Below are 15,446 nucleotides of genomic sequence, written 5' to 3' on the forward strand. Positions count from 1 at the left end.
ATGTTGAGGTATGTTCCTTCTGTGCCTGCTTTCTGGAGGGTTTTTATCATAAATGGATGTTGAATTTCATTAAAGGCTTTTTCTGCATCTATTGAGATAATCATATGGTTTTTATCTTTCAATTTGTTAATGTGGTGTATCACATTGATTGATTTGCAAATATTGAAGAATCCTTGCGTCCCTGGGATAAAGTCCACTTGGTCATGATGTATGATCTTTTAAATATGTTGTTGGATTCTGTTTGCTAGAATTTTGTTAAGGATTTTTGCATCTATGTTCATCAGTGATATTGGCCTGTAGGGGTTTTTTTGTTGTGTGTGTGGCATCTTTGGTTTTGGTATTAGGGTGATGGTGGCCTCATAGAATGAGTTTGGAACTTTACCTTCCTCTGCAATTTTCTGGAAGAGTTTGTGTAGGCTAGGTGTTAGCTCTTCTCTAAATTTTTGGTGGAATTCGGCTGTGAGGCCATCTGGTCCGGGACTTTTGTTTCCTGGAAGATTTCTGATTACAGTTTCGATTTTCATGCTTGTGATGGGTCTGTTAATATTTTCTATTTCTCCCTGGTTCAGTTTTGTAAAGTTATACTTTTCAAAGAATTTTTCCATTTCTTCCAAGTTGTCCATTTTATTGGCATATAGTTGCTGATAGTAGTGTCTTATGAGCCTTTATATTTCTGTGTTGTCTGTTGTGACTTCTCCATTTTCATTTCTAATTTTGTTGATTTGATTCTTCTCCCTTTGTTTCTTGATGCATCTGGCTAATGGTTTGTCTATTTTATTTATCTCCTCAGAGAACCAGCTTTTAGCTTTGTTGATTTTGGCTATGGTCTCCTTTATTTCTTTTGCATTTATTTCTGCCCTAACTTTTATGATTTCTTTCCTTCTACTAACCCTGGGGTGCTTCATTTCTTCTTTTTCTAGTTGCTTTGGGTGTGTAGTTAGGTTATTAGTTTTAACAATTTAAAAACCTTTCTGCTTATGTTTCCCTTCCTGAGCTATAGTAAGTTAATGTTAGGATTGGGTACAATGTGGAAGTAATTCTGAAGGTTCTGACCAATAGCATCATGTATCTACCATTACACGATTATCGTTATGGTAAATTTGTTCTCAACATTGGCTTTTTTTTTTTTTTCTAATTTAGGGTAGAAATTTAACATCTGGAGAGGTTGGATTTTTTCCGAGTGATGCTGTCAAGCCTTGCCCATGTGTAAGTATGAGTATTTTATTTCTTTCTACTTTATTTTTTGATGCTGTAGTTAATTATGCAAGAATGTATAAAGGATATTGGTCTGGTCCCTAATTAACTTATATTTTCTTATTAATAATATTACATACCAAAATCATGACTCCATTATCAGAAAACATTTTTAAATGTTAGTGGAATATATGAAAGAGGAACTTTTTACTTATTTTGTTTGTTTGAACAAAATTAAAAATTTTACCAGGTTTTAGAAGAAATAAACTAAAGCTACCTATCAGATATATTGTACTAATTTCCCTTTTCCCTCTGAGGTAGGGATTAAAAGTGAAAGTCGCTCAGTCATGTACAAGTCTTTGCAACCACCATAGATTACACAGTCTATGTAATTCTCCAGGCCAGAATACTGGAGTGGGTAGCTTATCCCTTCTCCAGGGAATCTTACTGACCCAGGAATTGAACCAGGGTCTCCTGCATTGCAGGTGGACTCTTTACCAACTGAACTATCAGGGAAGCCAAGGTGAGGATCTAATCTATTTCCAGTCACTTTGAGTTACAGAGATAGTGCACTTCAGCTAGTGTGTTTGAAAGCATGCTAGAAAGCATGAAAGTCCACAGAGTCTCCAAATATCTTCCTATTATACATTTTTCTGTGCTTTAGTTTGTCATAACTGTTTATTTAGTGTCATAATGATATTTTCTGAAAACATCAAACACATTAGGCAAATACAAGAAGAGTGAATATTTACTCAAATATTATTATGGATGAATATCACATAAAATGTACTCCCTAATGCTTCATGAAATTTATATATTTCTGTTTAGCATAATATTTAATCATCAGAATTTGATGTTTAGAGTAGATTTTTATAGAAACTTTAAGTTCTTAGCTCTAAGTAAATGAAAATTTTTTTCTTGATACTAATACAATGCAGTTAATGGTTTGGAGGGAATAAAAATCTTGAACTATCTTGCTTGCCAAATTTTGGTCCTTCTGAGATTTCTAAACGGAACATTCTTTTTAATATTAATTAATAATGGGAATGTCTGCCATCCTTGACCTCAGATGTAATCTGAAGAATAATTTACTCTACTCATTCAAGATTAATTAAATTTCAAAAGCAAAATGAATATAAAAAAAGCTCTTGCTATTTCTGTGGGCTCTATGATCCAATTTCATATATTATTTAGCCTGTTATATCTTGAAGAAATCACTGAAACTTGATACCATTCATTTTATTAGATAAGCAAAAATGATTGTTTAGCCAGTTTTGTGTCATTTATACGAACATCATTAAGGCTTCCTATGCTTAAAGAAATAATATTTATATGTAGGCATGTAGCCGAAAATTAAGATTTGGAAACCTAAAAGACATCAACTGGGTTTCCCTGATAGTTCAGTTGGTAAAGAATATGCCCGCAATGTGGGAGACCTGGGTTTGATCCCTGGGTTGGGAAGATCCCCTGGAAGAGGGCAAGGCAACCCACTCCATTATTCTTGCCAGGAGAATCCCCATGGACAGAACCCTGATGGGCTACAGTCCATGGGGTTGCAAAAAGTCAGACATAACTGAGCAACTAAGCACAGCAAAGACATCAAATCAAAACTACTAAGCATTTCATGTCCCACATACTATTTACCTTCCACAGCTCCTTGAATATAGCATAGAATGAGCATTTGAAGTTTTATTTTAGGAATAGTCTAGCACAAAGTAGGTATTTAACATATTTTTTGTTGTATGAATGAGCAAAGGAGTGGAAAAAAAACAAAACAAAAAAAGGCCCTAACTAAATGTAGGCAGTTATCAGTGGCAGATACTAATTGAATCAGCTTGTAGGATCATAGTGAATGTTATTTGGTGAACTGGTTACTGGAAAAAGAAATATGCTTAGGATTTTAAGCTGATAAAGAGTTGTAGGAACACATAATTATGAGTTGGATTCCCAACTAAATGTAATTGTTTTTATAGCTTAAAATTAATAGCTATTAAAATTTTACTGCTTTATTTAGTGAAATTATAGATTAATTTGTTGGTTGTAGGTTAAATTAAGGTAAATATTTAGAAGGAGGGAAAACACAGGAAGAACATAAAAGAGACAGGTTTATTATTTCTGCCAATATGATACTTGGAGACAAAGCGTGGAGCTACAGCACAGCGTAGACTTGGGTATCTCTGTGAATTCCAGATCCTTCAGTGGCTGAATGAGAAGAAAACTATCTTACAGAAGATGATATGCCTATCTATCTTTGCTTGGGCCTTGATTAGAAAGGAAAAGCAAGCATTTGGTTGGAAAGGAAAAAAAATTTTTCTCTCTCCCCTAAGAATTTTTATATTTAGGTCTTTAATCCATTTTGAGTTTATCTTTGTGTGTCATATTAGGAAGTGTTCTAATTTCATTCTTTTACATGTAGCTGTGCAGTTTTCCCATCACCACTTCTTGAAGAGACTATCTTTTCTCCATTGTATATTCTTGCCTCCTTTGTCAAAGACAAGGTGCACATAGGTGCATGGATTTATCTCTGGGCTTTCTATCTTGTTTTATTGGTCTATATTTCTGCTTTTGTGCCAGTACCATACTGTCCTCTAAAGAATTCTTAACTTTAAATCCAAAGACCACACATGTGAGGGGTTGGAAGTCATACTACCTTTGTGACCTAAATAATTCTAAGCTAGAAACAGTAGAGCATACATATTTATTGATAATTACCTTAAACATAAATGGATTAAATATTCCAACCAAAAGATGTAGACTGGCTGAATGGATACAAAAACAAAACCCATATACATGCTGTCTTTAAAAGACTCACTTCAGATCTAGGGACACATACAGACTGAAATTAAGGGGATGGAAATATTTATTCCATACAAATGGGAATCAAAAGAAAACTGGAGTAGCTATACTCGTATCAAACAAAATATGGCTTTAAAATAAAGACTATTATAAGAGCAAAGAAGGACACAATGATCAAGGATCAATCCAAGAAGATATAACAACTGTAACTATACATGCACCCAGGATAGGAGGATGTCAATATATTAGGCGAATGCTAACAGCCATAAAAGGGGAAACCAACAGTAACTCATTAATAGTAGGGGCACTTAACACCCCACTTTAATCAATGGAAAGATCATCCAGACAGAAAATCAATAAGGAACACAAGCCTTAAATGACACATTCAACCAAGGGACTTAATTGATATTTATAGAGCATTCCATCTAGAAGCATCAGGATATACATTCTTCTTAAGTGTGCATGGAACATTCTCCATATTGATAACATGCTGGGCCACAAGGAGAGCCTAGGTAAGTTTAAGAAAACTGAAATCATATCAAGAATCTTTTCTGATCACAACACTATGAGATAAGAAATAATTTACCAGGCGAAAACAACCATAAAAAACACAACACTTGGAAGCTAAACAGTATGCTAGTAAACAACCATTGGATCGCTGAAGACATTAAAGAGGAAATAAAAATATCCAGTGACAAACAAAAATGAAAGTATGATGTTCAAAATATATGGGATGAAGCAAAAGTAGTCCTAAGACAAAAGTTTATAGCAATAAATCTTACTTCAGGAAACAAGAAAGATCTCTAACAACATAATCTTATACCTAGAGCGTCTAGGAAAAGAAGAAAAAACAAAACTCAAAAGTTTCCTTTTAGAAGGAAAAAACCATAAATATCAGAGATGAAGAAACAATAGAAAAGATCAGTGAAACTAAAACCTTGCTCTTTAGAAAGATAAACAAAATTAATAAACCTCTAGCCAGACTCAGCAAGAAAAATGGGGAAGGGCTCAAATCAATAAAATTTAAAATGTAAAAGGAGAAGTTACAACAGACAGCACAGAAATACAAAGGATCGTAAAAGACTACTACCAGCAACGAAATGCCAACAAAATGGACAACCAAGAAGAAATGGGAAAATCCTTAGGAAGGTACAATCTCCTCAGACTGAACCAGGAAGAAAGAGAAAATACAAACAGACAAATCACAAGGACTGAAATTGAAACTGTGATTTAAAAAACAAAAACTCCCAGTAAACAAAAGGCCAGGAACAGATGGCTTCACAGGCAAATCCTATGAAACATTTAGAGAAGAGTTAATACCTATCCTTCTGAAACCCTTCCAAAAATTGCAGAGGGAGGAATACTCCCAAATTCATTCTATGAAGCTACCATCACCCTGATAAAGTTAGACAAAAATGCTTCAAAAAGAGGCAATGTCACTGATGAACACAGACATAAAATCCCTCAACAAAATACTAGCGAACTGACTCCAGTAACACATTAGAAGGATCATATGGCATGATCAAGTGGGATTAATCCCAGGAATGCAAGGATTTTTAAATATCCACAAATCAGTGTGATGGACTACATCAACAAATTGAATAAAAACCATATGATCATCTCAATAGATGCATAAAAAGCCTTGAAAAGTCAACACCCCTTTATGATAGAAATTTTCCAGAAAGTGGTCACTGATGGAATATATCTCAATAAAGGCCATATATGATAAACCTGCAGCTAACATCATACTCAGTGGGGAAAAACTGAAAGCATTTCCTCCAAGATCAGGAATAAGGCAAGGATATCCTTTTTTGCCACTTTTATTCAACAAAGTTTTGGAAATCCTAACCACAGCAGTCAGAAAAAGAAAAGAAAGAAAAGGAATCCAAATTGGGAAAGAAGTAAAACTGTCACTATTTGCAGTTGACATGATATTGTATGTAGAAAATGCTAATGATGCTACCAGAAGACTGCTAGAGCTCATCAGTGAATTTCGTAAAGTTGCAGGATACAAAATTAATACACAGAAATCTATTGCATTTCTATACACTAATAACAAAAGAATAGAAAGAGAAATTAAAGAAACAGTTCCATTTACCACTGCATCAAAAAGAATAAAATACTCTGGAAGAAACATATCTAAGGAGGCAAAAACCTATACTGCAAAAACTATAAGACCTGATGAAAGAAGTCAAAGATGACACAAACAGATGGAAAGAAATACCATGTTCTTAGACTGAAATAATCAATATTGTTAAAATGACTATACTACTCAAGGCAAACTACAGATTCAGTGCAATCCCTATCAAATTACCAATGGCATTTTTCATATAATTGGGACAAAAAAAATTTAATTTGTGTGAAAACACAAAAGACCCTGAATAGCTAAAGCAATCTTGTTAAAGAAAAAGAGTCAGAGGAATCAGGCTGCCTGACTCCAGACTATTTACTATAAAGCTACAGAAATCAGAACAGCTTGGTACTAGCACAAAAACAAAATTATAGATTACTGTAACAGAGCATAAATTCCAGAGATAGCCCTACTCAGCTATGGTCACCTATTCTATGACAAAGGAAACCAGAATATTCAGTGGTGAGGAGAAAGTCTCTTCAATAAGTGGTTCTGGGAAAACTGGAAAGCTACATGTAAAAGAATGAAATTAGAATATTCTCTAAACTATATATAAAAATTAAATGGGTTAAAACTCAAATGTAAGACTGAATACTATAAAACTCTTAGTGGAAAACACAGGCAGAATACTCCTTAGCACAAACCACAGCAATAACTTTTTTGATCCTCTTAGAGTAATGGAAATAGAAACAAAAATAAGCAAATGGAACCTAATTAAACTCAAAAGCATCTGTACAGCAAAGGAAATCTTTTTTTAAAAAATGAGAAGATAACCCACTGAATGGGAGAAAATATTTGCAAATGATTTGACTGACAAAGGATTAATCTCCAAAATTTACAAATAGTTCCTGCAGCTCAATATCAAACAACAACCTAATCTATCAATAAGCAGAAGATCTAGTAGTCATTTCTGCAAAGAAGACCTATAGATGGCCCAAAGACACAGCATCACTATTAGAGAAATGCAAATCAAAGATGCTCAACATCACTAATTATTAAGAAGAATGCAATCAAAAATATCATACAATGAGATATCACCTCACACCAGTAAGAATGGCCATCCTCAAAGTCTACAAATAATAAATGCTGGAGAGGGTGTGGAGAAAAAGGGAATCCTCCTACACTATTGGTATTGCTGCAGCCACTATGGAAAACAGTATGGAGGTTCCTTAAAAAACTAAAACTGGAGTTACCATAGCAAGCAATCCCACTCCTAGGCATATATCCAGAGAAAATCATGGTTCAAAAAGATACATGCATCCCAGTGTTCATTGCAGCACTGTTTGCAAGAGCCAGAACGTGGAAGCAACCGAACTGTCCACTGACAGAGGAATGGACAAAGAAGATGTGGCACGTATATGCAGTGGAATATTGCTTAGTCATTAAAAAGAATGTAATAATGCTATTTACAGCAACATGGATCAACCTGAAGATTATCATACTAAGTCAGACACAGAAAGACAAATGTCAGTGATACTGCTTATAGGTAGACTCTAAGGGGGGAAAAAAAAAAAGAATTTAGTTACAAAACAGGAACAGACTCACAGAATTAGAAAACAAGCTTATGTTTACTGGGGGAAAGGGTGGGATGGGGAGGTATAATTGGGAGTTTGGGATTGATATATACACACTGTTACTTTTAAAATAAATAAGCAGCAGGATTTTATTATATAGCACAGGGAACTCTGCTCAATACTCAAAACAACCTAAATGGGAAAACAACTTTAAAAAGAATAGATGCGTGTATAACTGAATCACTTTGCTGTACACATGAAACTAACACAATGTTGTTAATCAACAATACTCAAATATAAGATAAAAATTTTAAAGAAACGTAAGATGATTCCACATTGACTTGTACTCTCAATGCATGTACCCATCTCTCTAGATTGGTACCTCAAAGAATTTCTACAGATAAAGTTACAGGGATTACAGATTCACAATTTGGAATCATTACATTTATAAGGAAATAAACCCATCTTAAGGAAAAGTCAACAAAACAATAACATGTGGAAGTATATTCATAAGGATAGCAGATAATTCAATTATCAGATACTAAGTTCAAAACTGTATATTTAATATGGTTGAAAAAGTTAAGGGGGGGATAAAAGTCTGAGAGGATATTTAATGTTTGGGCGTATTTCAAAAGAATCAAGTACAGTAATTGAAATGAGAACCTTAATGGAAATATTACAAAATTTATTAGACTCAGTTGGGTAGAAAATTAGAAGGAAAATCTGAAGAAATTTCTCAGTGAACAAGCCAGAAAGGTTAAGATATGGAGAATGTAAGATAATGGAGTGATAAAGTTCAAATGCATCTTATTGAAACAATATAGATAATTGTGGGAAAGCAATGTTCAAATAATGGCTGAGAATTTTCCAGAATTTATGATAAAGCTAATCTTAGTAGTCAAGAAGTGTATATTAAAGTTAATGGATACCTAGATACATTTTAGTGAAACTTCAGAACATCGAACACAAAGTGAAAATATTAAAACCAACCTGAAATAAAACTATAAAGGGTTGATGATTAGACATAGCAAACAACAGTAAGAGCTTCCAGTTCTAGCCACTGTCAGGTAGCTCCTATTGGATCAGTCCTCCCACAAAAAAATAACTACCAACTCTGTAGTCTCATACATGTATATATGTCTGTGTGTGTGTATGTATATATGCACCATGCAGGGTGGTTAAAATTCAGATATAATAGAAACCTCACAGTATTACTGGTTTAAAGTGGCAGAATGTAGAGTTTGAAGTAAACAAGCTGGAAAGGGAGATAGGAAATCTTAGGATAGGAAAGACAGAGGTTGCAGTTGGGGTTCAAACAAATTAACTGCCTACTTTAAGAAATATGACACTCTTTGTAAGAGCATAACTGAATTCAGAGCCTCTACAACATTATCATTCTAATTGTCCAAGATACTAAATAATGAGTATACAAGCAAACAGGAAAATATGAACCACACTCAGCAGAAAAGGCAATTAATTAACAGATAACAACCCTCAGATGTCCCAAATGATGGAACCTGCAGGAAAGGATTTTTTAAATAACTATTATAATTGTGCTCAAGGAAAAAAAGGAAAATAGAGTTGGCTCTAGAAACATGCAGAGGTTAGAGCCCTGACCCTCCAAGCAGTGGAAAATCTATCTATAACATATAATCAGCCCTCTGTATCTACACTTCCTCCATATCTGTGGTTCCACCTTCATGGATTCAATCAAATGCAAACCGTGTAGTATGGTAGTATTTACTATTGGAAAAAATGCACAAATAAGTGGACCCCTGCAGTTTAAACTAGTTTTGTCCAAGGGTTAACTATATGTTTATAATGAATGGACAGGAAACCTCAGCAAACAGGAACTATAAAAAAGAAACAAATGGAAATTTTATACAGTGAGATTTCACGATTTGAAACAGTAAGAATAATATGTTCAAAGTTTTGAAGAAAATTAGAAATCTAATCTATCTAGAAACTGTCTTTCTTCAATAAAGATGAAATAATGACATCTCCAGCCTAACACACACATTAACTTCACTTCTGTCTCATCTAGCTTTTATAAGATGTACTTAGGAAGAAGTGTGTAGCTTATATATAAATTCACATGCATGCAGTATTCCCAATAAAACTTTTTAAAAATTCTATATCTGTAGCAGAAGTTTAACAATGGAAACAGCCTATGATGAAGGCAGAAGAAGGCACTGGGGAAAACCTATTAAATAAAATTATTTATAGCATTATATATGAGATATTCATACAAAGCCCCAAAGTATACATGAAAGAAAGGGGGAAGGCTCATGGGAGATGAAAAAGGACAGGATTCTACTCTGATGAAGGGGATCATAGCTGAAAACACATAGCTGGCTCATCAGACATCAGAATGTACTCACCGTAGAAAGAATAAGATCCAGAAGGACACATCAGGATTGAGGAGCATCAGATACCCATTCTGCTTTAGAATTTTATGTTACCCTAAATTTTTATGGATCCTTCCCAGCCAAGAAAATCCACAGCCAAAATATGTTGAAGCTATTTACCTCCTTCCTCCCTCCTCTTTTTCTCTTTTTGTTGTTGTTCCCAGAAAGACATATTGCGTTAGGAATAAACATATATTTAAAGAATACAAAGAGGTAGAGGGAAGGAGGAAAAAAGAAAAATTTCCCCATCAGATTTTAGAGGCCATCTATATCTTTTCAAAACAGAAACAAAGATTGATTTCTTTTTGTGAAAATAAAATCGTATAAGAAAATATTTACAGGATTTGAATGGTGTCATTTACTTTCAATATTATTTGCCATATATCAGGATCTTTCATGGTGGTGAAGCTTAAAAAGTAATCCATCAGTTCAGTTCAGTCGCTCAGTCATGTCCGACTCTTTGCAACCCCATGAATCGCAGCACGCCAGGCCTCCCTGTCCTGTCCGTCACCAACTCCCAGAGTTTACCCAAATTCATGTCCATCGAGTCGGTGATGCTATCCAGCCGTCTCATCCTCTGTTGTCCCCTTCTCCTCCTGCCCCCAATCCCTCCCAGCATCAGAGTCTTTTCCAATGAGTCAACTCTTCGCATGAGGTGACCAAAGTACTGGAGTTTCAGCTTTAGCATCAGTCCTTCCAAAGAACACCCAGGGCTGGTCTCCTTTAGAACGGACTGGCTGGATCTCCTTGCAGTCCAAGGGACTCTCAAGGATCTTCTCCAACACTACAGTTCAAAAGGATCAATTCTTCGGAGCTCAGCTTTCTTCACAGTCCAGCTCTCACATCCATACATGGCCACTGGAAAAACCATAGCCTTGACTAGATGGACCTTTGTTGGCAAAGGAATATCTCTGCTTTTTAATATACTATCTAGGTTGGTCATAACTTTCCTTCCAAGGAGTAAGTGTCTTTTAATTTCATGGCTGCAATCACCATCTGTTTTGGGGAGCCCAAAAACATAAAGTCTGACACTGTTTCCCCATCTATTTCCCATGAAGTGATGGGACCAGATGCCATGATCTTAGTTTTCTGAATGTTGAACTTTAAGCCAACTTTTTAATTCTCCTCTTTCACTTTCATCAAGAGGCTTTTTAGTTCCTCTTCACTTTCTGCCTTAAGGGTGGTATCATCTGCATATCTGAGGTTATTGATATTTCTCCTGGCAATCTTGATTCCAGCTTGTGCTTCTTCCAGCCCAGTGTTTCTCATGATGTACTCTGCATATAAGTTAAATAAGCAGGGTGACAATATGCAGTCTTGACGTACTCCTTTTCCTATTTGGACCAGTCTGTTGTTCCATGTCCAGTTCTAACTGTTGCTTCCTGACCTGCATATAGGTTTCTCAAGAGGCAGGTTAGGTGGTCTGGTATTCTCATCTCTTGAAGAATTTTCCACAGTTTATTGTGATCCACACAGTCAAAGGCTTTGGCATAGTCAATAAAGCAGAAATAAATATTTCTCTGGAACTCTCTTGCTTTTTCCATGATACAGCGGATGTTGGCAATTTGATCTCTGGTTCCTCTGCCTTTTCTAAATCCAACTTGAACATCTGAATTCATGGTTCACGTACTGCTGAAGCCTGGCTTGGAGAATTTTGAGCATTACTTTACTAGCATGTGAGATGAGTGCAATTGTGCAGTAGTTTGAGCATTCTTTGGCATCGCCCTTCTTTGGGATTGGAATGAAAACTGACCTTTTCCAGTCCTGTGGCCACTGCTGAGTTTTCCAAACTTGCTGGCATATTGAGTGCAGCACTTTCACAGCATCATCTTTCAGGAGTTGAAATAGCTCAACTGGAATTCCATCACCTCTACTAGCTTTGTTCATAGTGATGCTTTCTAAGGCCCACTTGACTTCACCTTCCAAGATGTCTGGCTCTAGGTGAGTGATCACACCATCATGATTATCTGAGTCATGAAGCTCTTTTTTGTGCAGTTCTCCTATGTATTCTTGCCACCTCATCTTAATATCTTCTGCTTCTGTTAGGTCCATACCATTTCTGTCCTTTATTGAGCCCATCTTTGCATGAAATGTTCCATAGGATAACATATTTAAATATTGATAACTTTAGAGATGTTCTGACCAGAAGGATAGTTTTTAAATTATAACACTCAACCTGGAAGATCAAAATAGTAATAGCCCATGATGAAAATGGACATAGCTACAGATATATTCATATTGACCATACTTCAGTTACACATGAGAGTAATAGTATTTTTAATCACCTAATGTAAATGGGCTCAATGTAAATACTATAGAATACATACATCAAAGATTCATGAAGATTAAGTAGTATGCATATAATTTGTTACTTTATGAATATTAGTAAGCCTTCTTTGACTTTGTTCATTTTCTACTTGCAGTTAGCTACTGGAAGTTTTCTTTTTATCTGCATAGAAAATGTAGTTTTTCTCTTTTGCAAAGTTCCATAGGAAAAAAGGTAAAACTGAATATTTCCCATGACATTTCATAAAAAAAAAATGGTCTTCCAGTTCATAGACTTCTAAACCAGAGTTTAAAATTTATGTTACATAATAAGAGTCTATATCTAGTGTATATTGTTTATTTTGCCTGCTTTTCCAATGTCTTGGGAAAGCAGAGAGCTATTGGGTTTTCCTAACATTTTCATTTTAATTTTCTATGAAAAGATTAAACTGCCTTGAAAATTAATACCAAAAGATTCCAATTCATATTTTCTTGTTATCTCTTTCTTGAGAGGTAAAGTGGCAATAAAATGAAGGAAAGAATTAAAGTGAAATGAATTATTTTCTACTTATCTGAAATATACTATGATTCGCATTGTATAATATTGCCAATGATAGTTCTAGGACTGTGTTATTTAGGCTTTTATAGAGCTGAGTTAGCTGAACTGAATTAATGATTGATTTCTAAAAGCTTCCCTTAAGTAATATTAATCTATTTTTGCCTTTTATATCCTAGGTGCCCAAACCAGTAGATTACTCTTGCCAACCCTGGTAAGTATTAAAAATGTTTATGTCGCTGAGTTGAAATACCATACATTTAGCTCAAGAACACCTTAAATTGGGAGTAGTAAACTACATTCCATTTCCGTTTGTCCTGGCTAAAGGTGTTTTCACATGTAACAGAACACCATAATGAATGTATATATTGCTGACCTTTTCCATATCTTTATCAGAGAGTGGTGCATGTGAGTACAAGCGCAAGTACTTGGCTGTAAATCCAAAGTTTATCGTAGCCAAAAGTGGAATGGGACATGGGCAAATATGCATATTGTGTTTTAGAATAGGTTTCATGAAGTTGAGGTGGGGGGAAATGTATAATGTCATTGTCTGAAACATAAACTTAGCCCAGAAAGGGTTGTTGTTGTTTAGTTGCTAAGTCGTGTCTGACTTTTGCAACCCCATGGACTATAGCACACCAGGCTTCCCTTTCCTTCACTGTCTCCCAGAGTTTGCTCAAATACATGTCCATTGAATCGGTGATGCTATCCAACCACCTCATTCTCTGTAGCCACCTTCTCCTCCTGCCCTCAATCTTTCCCAGCATTAGAGTCTTTACCAAGGAGTTGGCTCTTTGTATCATGTGGCCGGAGTATTGGAGCTTCACCTCCATTATCAGTCCTTCTAATGAACATTTAGGGTTAATTTCTTTTAGGATTGACTGTTTTGATCTGCTCGCAGTCCAAGGGACTCTCAAAAGTCTTCTCCAGCACCACGATGCAAAAGCATCAATTCTTCAATTTTCAGCCTTCTTTATGGTCCAACTCTCACATCCATACCTGACTACTGGAAAAACCATAGCTTTGACTATACTTTTTCTTCATCTATTTGCTGTGATGGGACCAGATGCCATGATCTTTGTTTTTTGAATGTTGAGTTTTAAGCCAGTTTTTTCACTCTCTTCTCTCACTCTCATCAAGAAGCTCTTCAGTTCCTCTTCACATTGTGCCATTAAAGTGGTAGCATCTGTATATCTGAAGTTGTTGATATTTCTCCTAGCAGTCTTGATTCCGGCTTGTGATTCATGCAGCCCAACATTTCACGTGATATACTCTACCTATAAGTTAAATAAGCAGGGTGACAATATACAGCTTTGACATACTCCTTTCCCAATTTTGAACCAGTACATTGTTACATGTCCAGCTCTAACTGTTGCTTCTTGACTTGCATACAGGTTTCTCAGGATATGGATATGGTGATCTGGTATTCCCATCTCTAAGAACTTTTCACAGTTTGATGTGATCTACACAGTCAAAGGCTTTAGTGTAGTCAATGAAGCAGATGTTTTTCTGGAATTCCCTTGCTTTCTCCATGATCCATTGAATGTTGGCATTTGATGGTTCCTTCACCTTTTCTAAATCCAGCTTGAACATCTGGAAGTTCTTGGTTCACGTACTGTTGAAGCCTAGCTTAAAGGATTTTGGGCATAAGAGTATAACCTTATTAGCTTGTGAAATGAGTGTAACTGTAAGGTAGTTTGAATATTCTTTGGCATTGCCCTTCTTTGGGATTGGAATGAAAACTGACTTTTCCAGTCCTGTGGCCACTGCTGAATTTTCCAAATTTGCTGACATTGAGTGCAGCACTTTCACAGCATCATATTTTAGGGTTTGAGATAGCTCAGCTAGAATTCTATCACCTCCACTAGCTTTGTTTGTAGTAATGCTTCCTAGGTCCACTTGACTTCACACTCTAGGATGTCTGGCTCTAGGTAAGTGACCACATCATTGTGGTTATCTGGGTCATTAAGACCTTTTTTGTATAATTCTTCTATGTATTCTTGCCACCTTTTCTTAATCTCTTATGTTTCTGTTAGGTCCTTATCATTTCTGTCCTTTATCATGCCCATCCTTGTATGAAATATTCCCTTGATATCTCCAGTTTTCTTAAAGAGTTCTCTATTCTTTCTCATTCGATAGTTTTCCTCTATTTCTTTGCATTGTTCCTTATACAGATGTTGGAAAGATGAAATAAAATGTGTATAATACTAAGTACATAGTAAGTACCCAAAATATGTTAATTATCATCATATGTTGATTATAACTATTCTAAGTAGTTTTTCTGGTTGAAGATGTCATTTTCTCTTAAACTCATAATGTCTAAAAAGTAAAAATTATCTACTGTTTCCTTGTTTCTGTTAGTGATATGGCTAACCTCCTCTTAAAATGACTGCATCTATTTTTATTTTCTTGATATTGAAATATGTGCATACAAATTAGAAATCAGGGTATGAATATAAATGAGGTATTCTGAGAGTATATGGTAAATACTAGTTCAGTTTGCAAGTGTAGGTAACACCTGAGTTTTTTTGATATTTCAAACTGATCATTTTCTGCCATATAACCAAAGCATGAAAAATGTC

At 35.3% G+C, this 15,446-nt stretch overlaps 1 protein-coding gene across 1 annotated transcript in view; it reads left to right on the forward strand.

Moving 5' to 3' along the window:
- VAV3 (vav guanine nucleotide exchange factor 3) overlaps positions 1-15,446 on the forward strand; it is a 425,860-nt gene that overhangs the window by 373,400 nt on the left and 37,014 nt on the right. The window contains exons 21-22 of the mRNA XM_052637052.1: positions 1,141-1,206; positions 13,044-13,078. Of these exons, the coding sequence (XP_052493012.1) occupies positions 1,141-1,206; positions 13,044-13,078 (101 nt within the window). The remainder of the gene's footprint in view (positions 1-1,140; positions 1,207-13,043; positions 13,079-15,446) is intronic.

Source organism: Budorcas taxicolor, chromosome 3 (assembly GCF_023091745.1).
Source record: "Budorcas taxicolor isolate Tak-1 chromosome 3, Takin1.1, whole genome shotgun sequence".
NCBI lineage: Eukaryota > Metazoa > Chordata > Mammalia > Artiodactyla > Bovidae > Budorcas > Budorcas taxicolor.